This window comes from Somniosus microcephalus, chromosome 2, assembly GCF_052327205.1.
Source record: "Somniosus microcephalus isolate GS21.2 chromosome 2, FLI_Smic_1.0, whole genome shotgun sequence".
Classification (NCBI taxonomy): domain Eukaryota; kingdom Metazoa; phylum Chordata; class Chondrichthyes; order Squaliformes; family Somniosidae; genus Somniosus; species Somniosus microcephalus.
In genome coordinates this window covers 89,368,710-89,390,301 of record NC_140988.1, presented here as the reverse complement: position 1 = coordinate 89,390,301, position 21,592 = coordinate 89,368,710, and the positions used below count along the sequence as shown (strand labels likewise).

Genomic DNA, 21,592 nt, shown 5'->3' with positions numbered 1-21,592 from the left:
TTGCAGTACCAGAACGTCGATTCGACCATGTCAACGTGGACCTCGTCGGGCCGCTTCCACCATCGCAGGGGTTCACACACATCCTCACCATGGTCAATTGTACTACTAGATGGCCAGAGGCAGTTCCTCTGGCGTCTACTACGTCCGCTGATGTCGCCACAGCATTCCTCTCCTCGTGGGTCGCACATTTCAGTGTTCCGATGGACATTTCTTCAGACTGCGGTCCACAGTTCTCTTCCGAGCTCTGGAACGCTGTGGCCCAGGGTCTCAGCACCAAGCTTCACCACACCACGGCCTATCACCCGCATGCAAACGGTTTGTGCGAACGTTTCCACAGATCGTTAAAGGCATCGCTGAGGGCCAGCCTCCAAGGCACCGAATGGGTGGATAAGCTTCCGTGGGTCATGTTGGGTCTCTGCACGGCACCCAAAGAGGACCTGCAATCGTCCGCCGTGGAGCTCGTGTACGGCCAGCCACTCTGCGTACCGGGAGATTTCCTGCTGCTTCCAACTGAGCCGTGGTCCGCAGCCGAACAACTCAGCAGCCACCGGGAAACAGCCAGGGCTTTTGCGCCTATCCCAACTTCGCATCACGGCCTTCCATCTTCACACGTACCAGCGGAGCTAAAGAATGCTGAATTTGTATTCATTCATCATGATGCCCATAGGGATCCGCTCAAGGCGCCTTACACAGGCCCTTTTCGTGTACTGGAGACAGGCGACAAGAGTTTCTCTGTAGACATCGGTGGTAAACCCAACCACATATCCATTGACCGTCTCAAACCGGCACACCTGGACATCAACCGGCCAGTAGAGACTGCACAGCCATCACAACGTGGTCGACCTCCCGCTGCATCCACGCCAGACCGAAGGCTTCCATCCGCCAGTCTGCCCGCTGTTCAACAACGTCCACTCCAAGAATACAGGAGTCACTCTGACAGGCTTGTCAGACCTCCTAGTCGATTGACTTTTACTGTTAAAGACAATTCTGGGGGGGCGCATGTGGTGGAGCCAGCAGGGGGACTCTGATCTAATGTACATAATTATCTTTAACAAATTATTAGCTACAGAATGAATCTGTATCTTTGTTCATATCATTGCATGTACATAGCGCGGTCCCTTTAAGAATGAGACCAAATGCGATGACGTCATCACGTTGATCACATGATCCTCCAGCGGCGGGAAAACGTGATGACGTCATGACGTCAGGCTGGGGAGCCGCCCTCGTCAGTCCTCGTGGAGCCAGCAAAGAGTACAGACCTGTAATGTAGTTCTCCTGTGTTTTCGTTTTAAACTCTGTTGATTAGTATTAAATATCGTTTGTTTGATAGACTGACTCGACCTCAGTCCTTTAGTTAGGAATCTAGCCATTCCTACATTATGATGATTGGGCTTGTTAAGCCCGCCCAATGCATTTACCGGCCAATTAAAAGGAAGTGGGTCTGATGATATCATTTGATGACACATCATCAGCCACTTTCCTTAAGGGGCCATGTCCAAATTTACTTTGACAGTTGTGCTGTCAGTGTTCTACAGCATTGAGTTGCTGCAAACATTGACAAGCACTGCACAAAGGTGCACGGCTGCACCCAGGCTCTCCCATGACTTATGGAGGGAGTCACAGCACGCAGGGACGTCCTCTTCCCTTCACATGGGCAGAAGAGGCCTCCCCAGGAGACCTGGTTGCACATTGCACAGGAGGGCACAAGCAGGGATGTCGTCAGGAGGACCAGGCTGCAGTGGCGCAAACCTTTCAATGATCTCAGTAGATCACAAAATGTTACTGCCAAGCCACACTCAACCTCATCCTGCTGTGCCACTCATCACATCCCCATCACTCTGCCTTCCCTACCCTACTCCTGCACATCCTTACTCACACCAACTTACCTTGCACCTCCACCCATCCCTCTCTATCTACATTATCACTACCCCATCTCACTAGCCACCCTACACACTCACCCTCATCGTTGTCCAATCATACCAACTAACAACAAACAAGGGTAGGCACTTGGATGTTTTAGCCAATGTTCATGTGAAGTTTCTGTTAATGTGCTGTCAAACATTGAAACCTTTATTTTCAACACTTTACGTCCTTGGACAGATCTGTATGCACCTTTGGAAGTGGCTTAGTGAGTTGCAGTGAATGGTGAGACATAAGGTTACCCCCCCTTCAATGGTGATGAGTGTGAAAGGAATGGCTTGGGCATTGTAGGGATGCTTTTTGGTGTTGGTGTGGGGTGGTGCCACCCTGGCGCATCATGTGGCAGCCAGGGTGTACAGCTTCAAGTGAAGTAAATGTGGCCATGGTGAACCTATCCCTGGCGTCCCAGGCAGCAATGTGGTCAGGTGTTGATGTCCTGTGTCCTGTGCAGCATGAGCTGATTGCGGAGAAGGTTGGTGTGGATGTTGGTGATGCTGGTGTGCCTGGTGCTGCTGATGTTGGGGCTGATCGTGGTGGGATTCTGAGGACCAAGGTGAGATTTTTTCAAGGGCACCGATGCTGATGGAATAGATGGGAAGTGAGGTTGAGATGACAGAAGCGATCTGTCAATGGTGAGAGAGGTTGTTCCAATGAGGTGACACTGGATAGAGTTTGCTCCAAACACTTGCTAGCTGCATAAAGCTCAATCTGTCTTCCAAATGCAGTAAGTAACAGCTTCTGAGCTTGGAAAGTGAAGACCTATGAAGTGGGAGCTTTTATAGACCATTTGCAGCTGTCAAGTTAGTAAATCATCCCATGCTGACACAACACCTGACCTCCTTACCTGATGTGATCCCCGAGCAGTGGGAAACCGTTGGCAACCACTAAAAATCTAAAGGTAACCTTAAAATAACACTTAATTGCCTCTTAACAATCCAGCTAATGGTCTAAATCGACTCCCTCGCCACTTGGTGTTGGGTCTGTTCAGCTCTGACAGACCCGACATCTGGGAGACTAGCATGGAGGCGGCTTGACAGTGGGTTCCCGACCCGCTGTCAATCATTTCAAATTTCACAGCTGACCCACCTCCGATCCCGTCCTCTCAGCACTGGCAAAATTCCAGCCTATGATTCTATTGGGGCTTAATTCTGTTTCCTGCGAAAGACCTGGAGAAACAGGAGAAGAAGATGAGTCACAATGATGTCCTTCTGAGCAGCATATAGCTTTAGTGGAAAGAGCGGCATGATAAAGGGTTTTAGTACATGCTTTGTTGTCAGTAAGTGAGTGAGAGAATAGAATAAGAAGGAGCAGCGGGAGGTTATCGTGAATCCGAGCTGGTAGTATTCCTTTTAATTCCCTTTCGGCAGCAGCCTATACAGCCTCCTTCCCCAGGAATTGCAAGGCTCCTTCCTCATATAGGATTCGTTTATGAAGGTTAGGGCTTCCCCCCTCCTGCGTCTGCTCTTTCCCTTTTTGTTATGGATGGTTTTGTCCTGGCGATAGAGTATAAAAAGTGAGAGGTTGCAGTTGTTTTGATAACATGCAGTGGTACCCAAGTGAGAGCATACAGGGCACAGTGTACGTGCTCATTCCCACAGTAAAGTGGCACTTCAGCCACAGTGGCACAAAAGACCGTCCCCTCAATCCCATCAGGTGACCTCACATGATTTGAGTGACATTTTGACAGGTAACATCCCTCAAATGCACAAAGGAGTTTTAGTAGTATAGTCAACAGATTGTTTAATTATTGAGCCAATCCGCTGAGCTAAATGGGCTTGTAATATACTGTAGAGCAGACAGACAATGTGCAGCTGCTGTGAATTACCAGTGCTCCATTGAGCAATCTGCTTAGCTAACTGTCGCCAGTCTGTTGTGTAGCGTATTCAACATTGTTTTGCAGCTGTTATAAAGTGGACTTCATAGCATCAAATTTTTAGTGCCCGACAGCATTCAGTGGATGTAAGGTAGGTCTTGGGAGGTGGGGAGGCGATCGGGGTGGGGAGAGGGGTTTGATCGGGAGGGGGAGGTGATCGGGGTAGGGAGAGGGGTTTGATCGGGAGGTGGGGAGCCGATCGGGGTGGGGAGAGGGGTTTGATCGGGAGGGGGGAGGCGATCGGGGTGGGGGGAGGGGGTTGATCGGGAGGGGGGGAGCCGATCGGGGTGGGGAGAGGGGTTTGATCGGGAGGGGGGAGGCGATCGGGGTGGGGGGAGGGGGTTGATCGGGAGGGGGGAAGCGATCGGGGTGGGGGGAGGGGTTTGATCGGGAGGGGGGAGACGATCGGGGTGGGGAGAGGGGATTGATTGGGAGGGGGGGAGGTGATATGGGTGGTGAGAGGGGTTTGATTGGGAGGGGGAAGCGATCGGGGTGGGGAGTGGGGGTTGATTGGGAGGGGGAAGGCAATCGGGGTGGAGAGAGGGGGTTGATCGGGAGGGGGGAGGTGATCGGGATGGGGAGAGGGGTTTGATCGGGAGAGGGGAGGTGATTGGGGTGGGGGGAGGGGTTTGATCGGGAGGGGGGAGGCGATCGGGTGGGGAGAGGGGTTTGATCGGGAGGGGGGAAGCAATTGGGTGCGGGAGAAGGGGTTTGATCGGGAGGGAGGGGGGTGATATGGGTGGGGAGAGGGGTTTGATCGGGAGGGGAGAGGCGATCGGGTGGGGGAGAAGTGGTTTGATCGGGAGCGGGGAGGCGATCAGGGTGGGGAGTGGGGGTTGATCGGGAGGGGGAGGTGATATGGGTGGGGAGAGGGGTTTGATCGGGAGGGGAGAGGCGATCGGGTGGGGGAGAAGTGGTTTGATCAGGAGCGGGGAGGCGATCAGGGTGGGGAGTGGGGGTTGATCGGGAGGGGGAGGTGATATGGGTGGGGAGAGGGGTTTGATTGGGAGGGGGGAGGTGATCGGGGTGGAGAGAGGGGATTGATCGGGAGGGGGGAGGTGATTGGGGTGGGGGGAGGATGTTGATCGGGAGGGGGGGGCGATCGGGGTGGGGAGAGGGGGTTGATCGGGAGGGGGGAGGTGATCGGGGTGGAGAGAGGGGATTGATCGGGAGGGGGGAGGTGATCGGGAAGGGCGAGTTGATCGAGGGGAGAGAGGGGATTGATCGGGAGGGGGGAGGTGATCGGGAAGGGCGAGTTGATCGAGGGGAGAGAGGCGATTGATCGGGAGGGGGGAGGTGATATGGGTGGGGAGTGGGGTTTGATCGGGAGAGGGGAGTTGATCGGGAGGGGGGAGTTGATCGAGGGGAGAGAGGGGATTGATCGGGAGTGGGGAGACGATTGGGGTGGAGAGAGGGGATTGCTCGGGAGGGGGGCGGTGATCGGGGTGGGGAGAAGGGGTTGATCGGGAGGGGGGAGGCAATTGGGTTTGGGGGAGGGGGGTTTGATCGGGAGGTCGGAGGTGATCGGGGTGGGGAGAGGGGATTGATCGGGAGGGGGGGTGATCAGGAGGCGATCGGGGTGGAGAGAGGGGATTGATCGGGAGTGGGGAGGTGATCCGGGTGGGGAGTGGGGATTGATCGGGAGGGGGGGTGATCAGGAGGGCGGAGGCGATCGGGGTGGAGAGAGGGGATTGATCGGGAGTGGGGAGGTGATCCGGGTGGGGAGAATGGGTTGATCGGGAGGGGGGAGGCAATTGGGGTGGGGGGAGGGTGTGATCGGGAGTGGGGAGGTGATCGGGGTGGGGAGAGGGGGTTGATCGGGAGGGGGGAGGCAATTGGGTTTGGGGGAGAGGGGGTTGATCGGGAGGTCGGAGGTGATCGGGGTGGGGAGAGGGGATTGATCGGGAGGGGGGGTGATCAGGAGGTGATCGGGGTGGAGAGAGGGGGTTGATCGGGAGGGGGGAGGCAATTGGGTTTGGGGGAGAGGGGGTTGATCGGGAGGTCGGAGGTGATCGGGGTGGGGAGAGGGGATTGATCGGGAGGGGGGGTGATCAGGAGGTGATCGGGGTGGAGAGAGGGGATTGATCGGGAGTGGGGAGGTGATCCGGGTGGAGAGAATGGGTTGATCGGGAGGGGGGAGGCAATTGGGGTGGGGGGAGGGTGTGATCGGGAGTGGGGAGATGATCGGGGTGGGGAGAGGGGGGGCAATTGGGTTTGGGGGAGAAGGGTTTGTTCGGGAGCTGGGAGGCGAACATTGGAGGAAGGCGATTGGGGTCGGTGGGGTGGGGAAATAGCAGGGGCCGGCATCAGTCTTTGGGACTGCTGTGGAGCTTGGAAGAGCAATCCTGCTCCTCCTGGCTCTCCATGAAGGTTTCTTTTTGGAAAAAGTTTTGTTGCTTACCTTTTGTGGGCGGCCACGGGAGTGCTGGAGAATCCCAAACCGTGTAGGTCCAACGCCTGCCCCGCTCATCGCAGCTGAATTTTCAAAAGGTGTCCTTTAACAGGTGTTAGACTCTAGTTTACATAGTCAAGGTTCCTAACACTTGTTTTCGGCATCCACCCAGGAGTCCAGGACATCTAAAAAATTGGTCCCATGAATTTTGCAGTGGGATCAATGTCTGCGCAAACTGGGCGCAGGTCAGCCACTGCTAAATTGATATGACTTCTCTCATTTTACACCTGAGAAACAGGCACAAGCATGCCAATTTCTACCCTTTTATCTCTGTGTGCTGCAACCTACACTTGTTACTAAATGTCAAGTGGCTTTAATGGCTATCAAGGTGGTAATTAGCTTAATTTCAATGGCAGGGGGATGGGATACAGAGTGGAGCTATAGTAGGGGGTGATGCACAGCCAAATATAGAGGAAAAAACAAGTCAGCCTGGAAGGCAGAGCAAATATGTAACGGCACAAGGGAATATGGCAAGGCTGGGTGGCATTTATTTTAATGCAAGGAGTCTTGCGATAAGGCAGATGAATTGAAGGTGTTGATGTACACATGGGAGTATGATATTGTTGCTATCACAGAGACATGGTTGAGGGAGGGGCAGGGCTGGCAGCTCAATATTCCAGGGTATAGAATCTTCAGGCGAGACAGGGGGGTGGGGCGTAAAAGAGGAGGGGGTGTCGCAATATTAATCAAGGAGTCAATTACTGCAGTAAGGAGGGATGATATCTTAGCAGGTTCCTCTAATGAGGCCATATGGGTAGAACTTAAAAACAAAAAGGGGGCAAGCACTTTGCTGGGAGTGTACTATAGGCCCCCAAATAGTCAGGGGGAGATGTAGGGGATTTCAACTTCCCCAATATTAACTGGGATAGTCAGAGTGTGAAAGGCTTAGAGGGTGCAGAATTCTTAAAGTGCATCCAGGAGAGCATTTTGCGCTAGCATGTAGAAAGTCCTACAAGAGAGGGGGCGGTACGGGACCTTATTCTAGGAAATGTAGCCGGACAAGTGGTAGAAGTGTCAGTAGGAGAGCATTTTGGTGACAGTGACCATAATTCGGTGAGATTTAAGGTAGTCATGGAAAAGGACAAAGCTGGACTGGAAAAAAGGTTCTAAATTGGGGGAAGGCCGATTTTAATATGATAAGGTAGGATCTGGCCAAAGTGGACTGGGATCAGCTACTTGTAGGAAAATCCACATCGGAGCAGTGGGAGTCATTCAGAAAGGAAATAGAGAGAGTAAAACGTCAACATGTTCCCGTAAAGGTCAAGGGTGGGACCAACAAGCCCAGGGAACCCTGGATGTCAAGGGATATACAAGAATGGATTAGGAAAAAAAGGGAGGCTTTTGGCAGATACAAAGGACTAAAAACAGTGGAAGCCCTAGAGGAGTATAGAAAGTGCAGGGGGTACTTAAAAAAGAAATTAGGAGAGCGAAGAGGGGGCATGAAAAAACACTGGCAGGCAAAATAAAGGAAAATCCCAAGGTGTTTTATAAGTATATTAAGGGCAAGAGGATAACCAGGGAAAGAGTACGGCCCATTAGGGACCAAAGTGGCAATCTGTGTGTGGAGCCGAAAGATGTAGGTGAGGTTTTAAATGAATATTTTGCATCTGTGTTCACTATGGAGAAGGATGATGTAGGCATAGAAATCAGGCAGTGGGATTGTGATATACTTGAACAAATTAGCATTGAGAGGGAGGAGGTACTAGCAGTTTTAGTGGGCTTAAAAGTGATAAATTCCCAGGCCCAGACGAGATGTATCCCAGGCTGCTGTGTGAGGCAAGGGAGGAGATTGCAGGGGCTCTAACACAAATTTTCAGATCCTCTCTGGCCACAGGGGAGGTGCCAGAGGACTGGAGGACAGCTAACGTAGTACCATTATTCAAGAAGGGTAGTTGAGATAAACCAGGGAATTACAGGCCAGTGAGCCTAACATCAGTGGTTGGGAAATTATTGGAAAAAATTCTGAGGGACAGAATTAGTCTCCACTTGGAGAGGCAAGGATTAATCAAGGATAATCAGCATTGCTTTGTCAGGGGGAGATCATGTCTAACCAATTTGATTGAATTTTTCAAGGGGGTGACTAGGTGTGTGGATGAGGGTAGTGCAGTTGATGTAGTCTACATGGACTTCAGTAAGGCTTTTGACAAAGTCCTGCATGGGAGACTGGTCAAGAAGGTAAGAGCCCATGGGATCCAGGGCAATTTGGCACATTGGATCCAAAATTGGCTTAGTGGCAGGAGGCAGAGAGTGATGATCGAAGGTTGTTTTTGTGACTGGAAGCCTGTGTCCAGTGGTGTACCGCAGGGATCGGTGCTGGGTCCTTTGCTGTTTGTAGTGTACATTAATGATTTAGATATGAATGTAGGAGGTATAATCAGTAAGTTCGCAGATGACACAAAAATTGGTGGAGTGGTAAATAGCGAGGAGGGAAGCCTCAGGCTACAGGACGATATAGACGGGTTGGTCAGATGGGCAGAACAGTGGCAAATGGAATTTAACCCTGCAAAGTGTGAGGTGATGCATATTGGGAGGACTAACAAGGCAGGGGAATACACAATGAATGGTAGGACCCTAGGAAAGACAGAGGATCAGAGTGACCTTGCTGTGCATGTATATAGATCCCTGAAGGCAGCAGGACAGGCAGATAATGTGGTTAAAAAGGCATATGGGATACTTGCCTTCATTAGCCGAGGCATAGAATATAAGAGCAGGGAGGTTATGATGGAGCTGTACAAAACGCTAGTTAGGCACAGCTGGAATACTGTGTGCAGTTCTAGTCGCCACACTATAGGAAGGATGTGATTGCATTGGAGAGGGTGCAGAGGAGATTCACCAGGATGTTATCTGGGCTGGAGCGCTTCAGCTATGAAGAGAGACTGGACAGGCTGGGGTTGTTTTCCTTAGAGCAGAGAAGGCTGAGAAGGGACCTGATTGAAGTGTACAAAATTATGAGGGGCATAGATAGGGTAGATAGAAAGAAACTTTTCCCCTTAGTAGAGGGGTCAATAACCAGGGGGGCATAGTTTCAAGATAAGGGGCAGGAGGTTTAGAGGTGATTTGAGGAAAAAACTTTTTCACCCAGAGGGTGGTTGGAATCTGGAACTCACTGCCTGAAAGGCTGGTAGAGGCAGGAACCCTCACAACATTCAGGAAGCATTTAGATGAGCACTTGAAATGCCATAGCATACAAGGCTACAGACCAAGTGCTGGAAAATGGGATTAGAATAGACAGGGCTTGATGGCCGGCGCAGACACGATGGGCCGAAGGACCTCTTTCTGTGCTCTATAACTATGACTCTATGACTATCCTAATTTACGATTGAATGGTTTAAGTTAATGCTGTCTGTAATGTACCACAAGGAATGTGGATAATATTGTTCTCATGAAGTACCAGTAAAGATGGTCTGTAACTGCATATTTCAAACTCCCCATGATTTCTGGCATTTAAATAGCACCTGATTGATAACTGAACTGAATCTCAATAGATTTATGTTCTGTTCCGATACCTGGCTTGTGTTTTGGGAGTTTGGGAGAGGAGAGTGTTTCACCTCCTATTCTTATGGGGCTGTGCATTAGCAGGGTAACAATGGAAGCTTTTGCTTCTGTGCCAGACTTGAGCTTTCACAATATAATCACAGTACGTATTTTTAAATTTCAGCTGTCGCAGGTGAGCTGTGCTTTACCTTGTTCCAAACATTTGCCTTCCCACCCATTCCAGGAACATGGTCATGGTGTGGAGATGCCGGTGTTGGACTGGGGTGGACAAATGTAAGAGGTCACACAACACCAGGTTATAGTCCAACAGTTTTATTTGAAATCACAAGCTTGTGATTTCAAATAAAACTGTTGGACTATAACCTGGTGTTGTGTGACCTCTTACATAGGAACATGGTCCTCAATTTTATCTCCCCTGCCTGGTAAAAACCAGTCGGGGTGGGAGAGGCGGAGAGGGTAATTAAAGCGGAGTAGGGGACTTGCCCATTCCTTTCCTGCCCCAATCTGGCTGACTGCAATTTAAATTGCAGGCGGCAAGAACACCCGCCCCTAGCCGACGGGGTCCTGTTAGATATATGGGTCAGGCTCCAATGACGTTTTTTGGGCCTGTTTTAACCTGAGGCCTGGGCGGGGGAGCAGTGGCAGGAAGCCAGGGCCAGAAGAGGCCCAGAGAGGTAAGTTTTAATTTATCTTTGTTTCCCTGTGGACCAGGAGCAGCAGGAGTGCTCTTCTGTGCTCACCAGGAAAACTTCGGTCACCCCTGCCCCGGGCTCCCCCCCTCCTTACATGATGGGGATTCTTCTCCTCGAGCTCTTTGACGGACTTACCTTGTGCCGGGGACTGTTTCCGCTGGTATCCAACTGCGGCCTCCTGTCGCCCGAATTTCTGCTCCTGCCCGCCAGCCAGTCAGTGATTCTGGCCGAATTTGTGTGGGAGTGTGACGTTGAAATGTAAATGAGGCCCGGGAGGTTAAGTCTTTGCAGGCCTTAGCATGTAAGCTTGCCACTCGCCCTGCCCCAACCCCCCGAAATCCCCACACACTGACCCCGTCCCAAGTTAAATCAAGGCCATGAAGTGTATCCCCCTGAGATGTAATAAATCTTATTAAAGCTGTAGTGGGTGGATTAGTGGGTCAATCAGAGTTTGGATTAGCAATGTTCACTAAAGCTTTTACTCTTAAAAGCCCATGGTCGCTGGCCAAGTATGCACGTATTTTAGAAGCAAAACATGACAGTATCAGACATGGCTGCAGTTAAGCCCTGGTGGCTGATATCCACCATTACCTTTACTGTAAATAAATGTGCTCCAATATAACATGTTGGTAACATGTTGGTGTGTAGAGGTGTTTACAGCCTCCATTTTATTGCTCTGTATGACACTGGAGCTTTAATGTTTGAGGACTTGAAGAGTTAGAATTTCTGCCTATTGACTATTAACGTGTGGTCAACTCGTCCCCATTTCTCTCCCTTCATAAGTACAAAAATAGTTACAAAATCTAGTGCAATTGACATTGATTTTTATCTGCGGGCATTGCTAATCCACTTTTGCTTTGAGTGCTGTGGAGATAAAACAACTTTCCTCTGTCCTATTTATTTTTGCTTTTCCTCATTCTCTCTCCCTATGGTATACATGCTATCTTAAATCTAATTTTGCATTATTTATTAGTTTTACTATATTTTATTTTTAATTACTGTTTTAACTTCAAGTAAGTTCTCTGCCTTTTTATTTTGGATCTGGATCTGTCCTGTGTAATGTGAAATCAGTTCCAGATTGGCCCAACCACTGCTCTCTGGAACTCTCTGGAATCCTCAGTTTTCAGTCTTCCATCCCCTAGCTTCTCATTCCTTAACTTTTTTTTTAACTTGTAGATGATATTGGAACCAATAATCCATTCCCTTCCGCCACAGTCTGGCCTTAACTCAATGGGACTGCACCAATAGGGCAGAAAATGAGACGGGGACCTGGATACGATTTATGTCAGGGATTCTATGGGGCCTTGTACGGGTCAGAGCTTGTATAAGAGGGCACAAGGCTATGTTGGAAGCTGCCAACACCGTGACCCTGGGTTTACAGGCACCTGGCGTATCATCGGCGGCAGTACACCTAATGGAACACTTGGTCTCACCAGGCTGCCAATTGGCAGTTGTGGGACCCAACTGGGGCTCCAGACATGGGTCATGCTCTGGACCCCTGAAGAGCGATAAGTTACATTTTTGAATTATTATTAGCCTCTTATAAGGGATCCAAGTGGGCCAGTAAATTGCCTTCTAGAGGGATCCTGCCCCCTCCCCAGACCCCAGCAATCAATACCACAGTATACAGCTTCCTTGGCAGGTGGGTGCCCCAGGCACACCCTTACTGGTGTGAGCACCTGTCATTCCTATGTACTTAGTGAGACCTTCCCAACCCTGCAAACTTTGGTGGGGATAGCGCTCGCGGCCCCAGGAGGGCGAATTCCGGCACTTACACCTCAGCCTCTCTTTCTCCCCGCCCCACCAACCCTGTGGATTTCCAACCCATTGTTTTTAAAGCATTAGATTACACTGCTGTGTTTTCAGTTGAATCTTCTTCATCATCATATATATAAAGCGGTTTGTCTCTCTGTTTGTCTGTTTGTCTGTCTGTTTGTCTGTCTGTCCACTATACACTCAAAAGTTATACAGCGTACCTACACGCATGTTATATCAAAAGAAAGCTTATCATTAGGGGAGTCTAATAGGCGTATTTACCTTTTGGTCAGACAAAAATTGTTCCGACAGTATACAAAAAAGGTTAAAAAAACGGCAAAATTCGCTCATTAGCGTTGAGTGACATGATGGTTGACCAATCGGTGCATCACGGGGGGGGGGGGGGGGGCGGTTCATTATGTGTGTGGGCGGGCCTATCCTTCTGAGCTGAGGTGAGTGGCAGCCATCTTGATTTCTAACTATTGATTTATTTTTTCCACTTTCTGTGTGTTTATTTTTCCCACTTTCTGTGTGTGTGGAGGGAAATTGTTTTTAAAAAAAGTAAATTCATTTCTAATATTTTTTCTAAGCTGATTAATTTTCCTACCTTTCACCCTTTTTTTTCCTCTTGACTCGCTGCCTCCGCCGGGCGCCGCAACCTTGGAGGGTTACCCCACCTGCAGGCCTTGAAGCCTCGGCCTCTCCTCGCCAGCCACGCCTGAGCTAGGCACCGCCAGTCCTGCTGGGACCGCCCCGCGATCGCCGCCATCTTGGTAAAGGCTGGCGGCGCGGGACTGGGCCGAGCATAGCCATCGCCGCCATCTTAGTAAAGGCTGGTGGGGCGGGAGTCAGCACGCGCGTCAATGTCGGCGGCGGCCCAGAGCGCGACCTGAGCTAAGGTGAGTCCGGCCGGGCCTCACGCGCTAGGCCACGCACCGGCCCGTCCCTGAGGCGCTGATCCGCAAATGGGGGCTTCAGCTCACCGCATCCGTGCTCTGAGGAAAGGCAGAGAGAGAGGGGGAGGGAGGGACAGAGAGGAAATCAGGGAGAGACAGGGGGAGGGAGAGGAGGGAGGGGGGAGGGAGAGGACGGGGGAGGGAGAGGAGAGGGGGGGGAGGGAGAGGAGAGGGGGGAGGGAGAGGAGAGGAGGGGGGGAGGGAGTGGAGGGAGGGAGGGAGAGGAGAGGGGGAGGGAGGGAGAGGGGAGAGAGAGGAGAGGGGGAGGGAGGGAGAGGAGAGGAGGGGAGGTAGGGTGAGGAGAGGGGGGGAGGGAGGGTGAGGAGAGGGGGAGGGGAGGGTGAGGAGAGGGGGAGGAGAGGGGGAGGGAGGGAGAGGAGAGGGGGGAGGGAGGGTGAGGAGACAGGCAGGGGAGGGAGAGGAGAGGGGAGGGAGGTAGAGAGAGTAAAGCAGGGAGAGACAGGGTGAGGGAGAGAGAGAGGGTGAGGGAGGGAAAGAGTGAGGGGTGGGAGAGGGAGGGAGAGCTCGCCTTCTTCCTTCCTTCCTTCCTTCCTTCCTTTGCAGGGGTCCATCGGGCCAGGCCTGAGGCGCTCCTTCCCCCCCTCTCTCTCCAGGCTAATCCCGAACTAAATGCAGCAGTCCTCTCTCTCTCTCTTCCCCCCCATCTCTCTCTTCTCCCCACAGTCTCTCTCTCTCTCTCTTCCCCCCCAGTCTCTCTCTCTTTCTCTCTCTCCCCCCCAGTCGCTCTCTCCCCCCCAGTCTCTCTCTTCTCCCCCCAGTCTCTCTCTTCTCCCCCCAGTCTCTCTCTCTCTCTCTTCCAACAACAACATGCCCTCAAAAAACCCTCGGCACCGCCGGGCACTCCAGCTAGTGCTCAATAATCGAGTTACTGTAGATTCTCACTCTGAACTATTCCTTTAAAGTACCTGTTGAAGTAAGACCCTTTATTGCTGTCTCTTATTTCATTGAATATTTTCTTAATCTTTTTATCATCATTCGAGATGTAGTAAAAGATATTGAAGAGGTTGGGTTGACAGTAATACAGAGATTGGGGAGGAAGCAGTTAGCGATACAGAGAACAGGGATGAAGATTCTAATTTATAATGCGTTTCAACGTTGGATAGGCTGATTGAAGGTAAGCCACATTCCAAAGGGAAGTAATGAAAGCTGGAGGGAGTCAATCAGAGCAGACTAATGGCCCATACAAGAGAGATTTGGTTTGCCCGCTCGAGGACCTGGGGTCAGATCTTAGCTGACATTCAGACTTATTTATCTTTGTTGTGTGTTTAGTTGTCTATACTATGGTGCCTCTTCTCAAGGGATTGGAAAAACTGACAGGGCCAGTCCTGTAGAAGCATAACCAGTCATACAGTGACAAAGCAAACAACTTATGCTGAGTTTTGTGGAATAATAGGGACCTAATGATGGCACAACATATTTTAAAAATTGAAATATCAGACAGTCATTTATCAGTTAGCACTGTGTTGCAGTAATGAATTGCAGCTTGAATTTTTATTAAGCGAGCTTCTGTTCAGTAAGCAATACAAAGGTAATAAGGTACTGAAGGGTTTATCTCTGATTCCTTTTTCCTTCACATTGATTCTGTGCTACTTCTTAGTATAGTCAGGGCCATTCTCATCGCAATGACCTAAGCAGATTAAATGCATGAACTACCCAGCAGGCTGACGTGCTGCTCCAGAAGGATGGGATTTTTCTAAAATAGGACACTAAGCCTTTCTGCCTTCTGCCTATTTACCCAGTCAGTATACCGCTGCGTCTCTAACCACTTGGAAAACTCAGGGGGAATCGGTTGAACAGCAGCAGCAACTGAGAACGTGGGAGTTTTTTGCCATTAATGGAAGCATTTTATAATAGGTGCCTGAGAGACCTAGTTTCCCTCTGTTTCCATGGCAGTTAGTAGAAGCCATAGAAATTGAATTGGCTTGCAAATTGCACTGTGGGATTCCGGTGGCAGAATGGTCGAGTTATGACTTGAGTGAAGTTCAACTCAATTTGGTTAGAATTCAGGATTTCAGGTTTTGCTCATATTTGGTATGTTAAACCTTGGAAGAGAAATGAATGTGGGACATTAGTGTACAGCCTTCATTGTGTGGATAGAAGTGTATTATATACATGTGTATTTGATTTATTTACAGAATGGAACCTAACAGAAATAAGATGTGAATAATCATGCAGGTGATTTACCTGGGGGAAGTGGAAGCATAAGACATCCGTCCAATCTGGTATCTAACAGTAGCCTCAACAGTAACATGCCACTGCAGCAGATCTCAGTCGTCCCAGCAAGGGAAACCTCTAGTAATGGAAGAAGCTCAACAGGCAGGAATAAAGAGAAGAACAAGGATATGGAGGTAAGACAAAGGCTTGATCTAATCGCATTGGATGCTTCATCCATGGTGGTTACTGTTGCTGGTTCTGTGTTACTGTCTATGATGTTTAAATTTAAAGTGAACTCAGACTGTATGCTAAACAAAGGCCTGACATTTGTAGTCAGCGGCGAGCAAAGGTGTTTGCTGCTGGCCCCGACAAAAGCTGTCCACAAAGATCTCGCGATCTCTGTGACGAGAAGTTCGCCATTTTTGATGTGCAAGTAAGATTAGTGTGGTGTAGTGGGAATCCCATAGCACAAGCTGCAGTGACATCAACAGGCTGTCTAAGCAGCCAATCATAATGCAGAATTCTCACAGACGGGGAACCAGGAAGTGAATAAGTTGCTTTTATTCTGACATTTTAAAAACATTAGAGAGCAAAAGAAAGATTGAGGCTCTCACAAGGGGAAAAGGTAAACCTGAAATAAATATGAACAAACTTTTAAAAAATATAATTTTTTTTAGGGGGGACCAATTGGGTTGGTTTGTCCCTCTTGTTAGCACCCCTGGGGGGCGCTAATGGGGCACAAATCCCCTATCACCCAGGCGCAGTGCTGCTAACACCTCCCGCAAAATTCAGCGGGAGGTAAGCGGCGGCTGTAGCCGGTAGGGCCCACGCCGCTGCGCCGCCGGCAATGACATCATCGCCGTGCGCAGTGCCGCACTTGCGCCCCGGCCGCAAACATCCCTTGCGCCTCCTGATCTATTGGCGGACGATATGTGCGACAGGGTCAGGGGGCGGTTTTGCAGCAGCGGCGGCGGTAGTTAAAGAGGCAGGTGTCGGGCGGCCATTTTTATTTCGGTCGACTGCCAGCACCTGCCCCCTTCCGCTTTTGTATGCGGGGTGCCGGCCGCGATCGCTCAGCCTGGCATTCCTCTTGAGTGCCGGGCTGTTTTCACAGCACCCTGCTCCCTGGTGGTCCAGCAGGGCCCCGGTGTGCGCAGCATTAGGCCCCTCTCCTTTAATCAGGGGAGGAGGCCTGCAATGACGCGGCGCTACATGCCAACGTAAAATTCAGTAGTAGCGCCCCAAGCAGGAGTTGGAGCGCTTTCCAGTAGCTGTCCTACTCCTACTTGGGGCGCTACTACTGAATTTATGATGGAGGGGCGCTAACTTTTTCAGGCCGTTAAAATTAGTGCCCCAGTGACATTAGTGCCCCAAAATGGGCGCCACACAATTTTCCCCCTAAGTTTCTTAAAAATTGTAATTTTTAATATAATGGAGAAATTTGACACTCCACAAAATTAAAATGAGTTTTTCAGGGCCATCAGATTTGTTTAGCAGTCAATATGCTGTTAAAACCCCAGTTACACCTATTCCAACAAGGCCTAACTTTTAATTGAATATTTAGCACCAATATTACGCGGAAACGCTCAAGTTTTCGTCAGTTTCACTGATTTTTCCCTGATTGCACTGATTGCCGGCTGTGGAGGGGATGGGGGAGGTCCACAGCGCAGCTTCAGGATTTCTGCATTTAGATGCGCAGGCTCGAAATCCTGAAGTTGCGGTCAGTTTCAAAGGGGTAATAACAGCGAACACTGCTCATTTGCTCTTATTACCCACTGCAAATTCCGGGCCATCAAGGTCTTCATGTAATCAAAGGATTTTTAGACCAAGTGATATATTTAAATATTCATCAGTGTTCCAATTATACTTGCAGATAGCTGTTTTTTGAATGGCATGAGTAGACAGCACTGAGTTATACTGCCCATTCACACTATTCCCCAGTCAGGGGAAATCACAGCCAGTAGCATAAAATTTCATAGAAATTACAACACACAAACAGGCCGCTCGACCCAACTAGTCCACGTTGGTGTTTATCCTCCACGAGAGCAGTATGTGCCTGCCCTGTTCCCATATTCTTTTACCCACTTTCTTTCAGCCAACCAATCTTCCCTGTTCTTAAATTTGAAATGGGCCCGGAAGTTTCTCAGAGATGCCCTCGCTCCATTTCCCCAGCTTTGCCAGAAATGCAGCAGAGAAGTGGGAGCAGTTCGAAGAAGATTCCGGTCCATGATCTCTGCTTCAATCACAAACTCCAGTAAGCATTCCAAACATTTCTAATACTTGAAAAGAATTGACTTTCTTGCCAGCTCTTTTCTAATATTGGAAGTTCAAAGATGGGCCAGTGGACAGCTTGAGATTATTGAAAGTTTCAGTTTTACAGTTGAAAAAGTTGGCTTTGACCTGGTTGTAGTTATACTGAGGGCTACGCACCATTTAAGAATGTACATGCTTGAGGTGGTCTCACCGGAGGCCAAATCATGGGAGTGGCACCTGTATTTACATTATGGGAGTCATTTTAACCCCCAAGAACGGGTGGGTTTGGCCAGACCCCAACTTGACCTCAACCTGCCCACTTCCGGTTTTACTGGAGTCAAGGTGAGGTGGGTGGGCATCCAATCTGCTCTCAGGAAGCGGGTCGGATGTTAAAAACTTTTAAGGAAGCAAGCCTCAGGAAACCCGATGGGGATAAGGTGAGAAGGGCAGGATCCATAAGGTAAGTGCCTCAACAGCACGACTTATGGGCCAGGAGGAACAGAAGTGTTTCCTCCCGGCCCAACAAGTTTAGCTGCTTCCAGCTCCATGACTGCCAAATTGCCCCGATCTCCCCCCACGATTTCCCCCCACCTCCACGCTCTCCCCACCCCCGCGATCTCTCCCCGACATCGATCCCACACCTCAACACCCGCAATCTCTCCCCCAGCAATCTCTTCCCCTAAAGCACAATCTCTCCCCGACCACGATCCGCTACCCTCGCGATCGCCCCCCCGATCATGATTGCGCCCCCCAACCACAATCTCTCCCCTGACCACAATCTCTCCCCCGACCTCGATTTCGCCCCGACCTCGATCTCTCCCCCGAACACGATCTCCCCCTCCGACCACGATCTCCCCCCGACCACGATCTCTCCCGACCACGATCACCCCCTCTGACCACGATCTCCCCCTGACCACGATCACCCCCCGAACACGATCTCCCCCGACCACAATCTCCCCCGACCACGATCTCCCCCGACCACGATCACCCCCTCTGACCACGATCTCCCCCTGACCACGATCACCCCCCGACCACGATCTCCCCCGACCACGATCTCCCCCTACCACGATCTCCCCCGACCACGATCACCCCCTCTGACCACGATCTCCCCCTGACCACGATCACCCCCCGAACACGATCTCCCCCGACCACAATCTCCCCCGACCACGATCTCCCCCGACCACGATCACCCCCCTCTGACCACGATCTCCCCCTGACCACGATCACCCCCCGACCACGATCTCCCCCGACCACGATCTCCCCTGACCACGACCTCCCCCGACCACGATCTCCCCCGACCACGATCTCCCCCCCGACCACAATCTCCCCCTGGACCATGATCTCCCCCCGACCACGATCTCCCCCTTGACCACGATCTCCCCCCGACCACGATCTCCCTCCGACCACGATCTCCCTCCGACCACGATCTCCCCCCGACCACGATCTCCCCCCGACCACGATCTCCCCCTTGACCACGATCTCCCCCTTGACCACGATCTCCCCCCGACCACGATCTCCCCCCGACCACGATCTCCCCCTTGACCACGATCTCCCCACGACCACGATCTCTCCCCGACCACGATCTCCCTCCGACCACGACCTCCCCCCCGACCACGATCTCTCTCCCCGACCACGATCTCTCTCCCCGACCACGATCTCTCCCCGACCATGATCTCTCTCCCCGACCACGATCTCTCCCCGACCACGATCTCTCCCCCGACCACGATCTCTCCCCCGACCACGATCTCTCCCCCCGACCACGATCTCTCCCTGACCACGATCTCTCCCCCGACCACGATCTCTCCCCTGACCATGATCTCCCCCACCACGATCTCCCCCCGACCACGATCTCCCCCCCAACCACGATCTCCCCCGGACCACGATCTCCCCCCCAACCACGATCTCCCCCGGACCACAATCTCCCCCCCCGACCACGATCTCCCCCCGACCACGATCTCCCCCCAACCACGATCTCCCCCCGACCACGATCACCCCCGGACCACATCTGTCCCCCCAACCACGATCACACTCTGACCACAATCTCCCTTCGACCACGATCTCTCCCCCTGACCAAGATCTCTCCCTGACCACGATCTCCCCCCAACCACGATCTCCCTCCGACCACAATCTCCCCCCAACCATGATCTCCCCCCCGACCACGATCTCCCCCTGACCATGATGTCACCCCCGACCACGATCTCCCTCCGACCACGATCTCCCTCTGACCACGATCTCCCTCCGACCACGATCTCCCCCCGACCACGATCTCCCTCCGACCACGATCTCCCCCCGACCATGAACTCCCTCCGACCACGATCTCCCTCTGACCACGATCTCCCTCCGACCACGATCTCCCCCCGACCACGATCTCCCTCCGACCACGATCTCCCCCCGACCACGATCTCCCTCCGACCACGATCTCCCCCCGACCACGATCTCTCCCCGACCACGATCTACCTCCGACCTCGATTTCCCCCCGACCACGATCTCCCCCCGACCACGATCTCTCCCCCGACCACGATCTCACCCCCGACCACGATTTCACCCCCGACCACGATCTCCCCGACCACGAACTACCCCTGACCACGATCTCCCTCCGACCACGATCTCTCCCCCCAACAACGATCACCCCCCGACCACAATCTCCCCCCCGACCACGATCTCTCCCCTGACCAGGATCTCTCCCCATGACCACGATCTCCCCCCATCCACGATCTCCCTCTGACCACGATCTTACCCCCCGACCACGATCTCTCCCCTGACTATGATCCCCCCCGACCACGATCTCCCCCCGAACACGATCTCTCTCCGGCCACGATGTCCCCCCGACCACGATGTCCCCCCGACCACGATCTCTCCCCCGACCACGATCTCTCCCCCGACCACGATCTCTCCCCCCGACCACGATCTCCCCCCGACCACGATCTCCCTCCGACCACGATCTCCCTCCAACCACGATCTGCCCCCGACCACGATCTCCCCCACCGACCACGATCTCCCTCCGACCACGATCTCCCCGACCACGATCTCTACCCTACCACAATCTCCCCGGACCTCGATCTCCCCCGACCACGATCTCCCCCACGACCACGATCTCCCTCCAACCACGATCTCCCCCGACCTCGATCTCCCCAGACCACGATCTCCCCCCGACCACGATCTCCCCCCGACCACGATCTCCCTCCAACCACAATCTGTCCCCCCCAACCACGATCACACTCTGACCACAATCTCCCTCCGACCACGCTCTCTCCCCCCAACCAAGATCTCTCCCTGACCACGATCTCCCCCCAACCACGATCTCCCTCCGACCACGATCTCCCCCCAACCATGATCTCCCCCCGACCACGATCTCCCCCTGACCATGATGTCACCCCCGACCACGATCTCCCTCCGACCACGATCTCCCCCCGACCATGATCTCCCCCCGTCCACGATCTCTCCCCGACCACGATCTACCTCCGACCTCGATTTCCCCCGACCATGATCTCCCGCCGACCACGATCTCACCCCCGACCACGATTTCACCCCCGACCACGATCTCCCCGACCACGAACTACCCCCAACCACGATCTCCCTCTGACCACGATCTCTCCCCCCAACAACGATCTCTCCCCTGACTATGATCCCCCCCCCGACCACGATCTCCCCCCGAACACGATCTCTCTCCGGCCATGATGTCCCCCCGACCACGATGTCCCCCCGACCATGATCTCTCCCCCGACCATGATCTCTCCCCCGACCACGATCTCCCCCCGACCATGATCTCCCTCCGACCACGATCTCCCTCTGACCACGATCCCCCCGACCACGATCTCTACCCTACCACGATCTCCCCGGACCTCGATCTCCCCCGACCACGATCTCCCCCGCGACCACGATCTCCCTCCAACCACGATCTCCCCCGACCTCGATCTCCCCCGACCACGATCTCCCCCCGACCACGATCTCCCCCCCGACCTCGATCTCCCCCGACCACGATCTCCCCCCGACCACGATCTCCCCCGCGACCACGATCTCC

The 21,592-nt window shown here is 52.4% G+C and overlaps 1 protein-coding gene across 2 annotated transcripts in view; it reads left to right on the top strand.

Annotated features, from left to right (window-relative positions):
- The first annotated feature begins 3,678 nt into the window (after positions 1-3,678).
- LOC147122795 (E3 ubiquitin-protein ligase MARCHF1-like) overlaps positions 3,679-21,592 on the top strand; it is an 881,994-nt gene continuing 864,080 nt past the window's right edge. Inside the window, exons 1-2 of one of the 2 annotated variants that reach the window (XM_086010972.1) lie at positions 3,679-3,884; positions 15,300-15,512. In XM_086010972.1, coding sequence (XP_085867098.1) covers positions 15,414-15,512 — 99 coding nt within the window. In that variant the 5' untranslated portion in view covers positions 3,679-3,884; positions 15,300-15,413. Of the gene's footprint in view, positions 3,885-14,788; positions 15,196-15,299; positions 15,513-21,592 lie in introns of those variants that run through there. The other variant, XM_086010963.1, reaches the window with a different exon arrangement.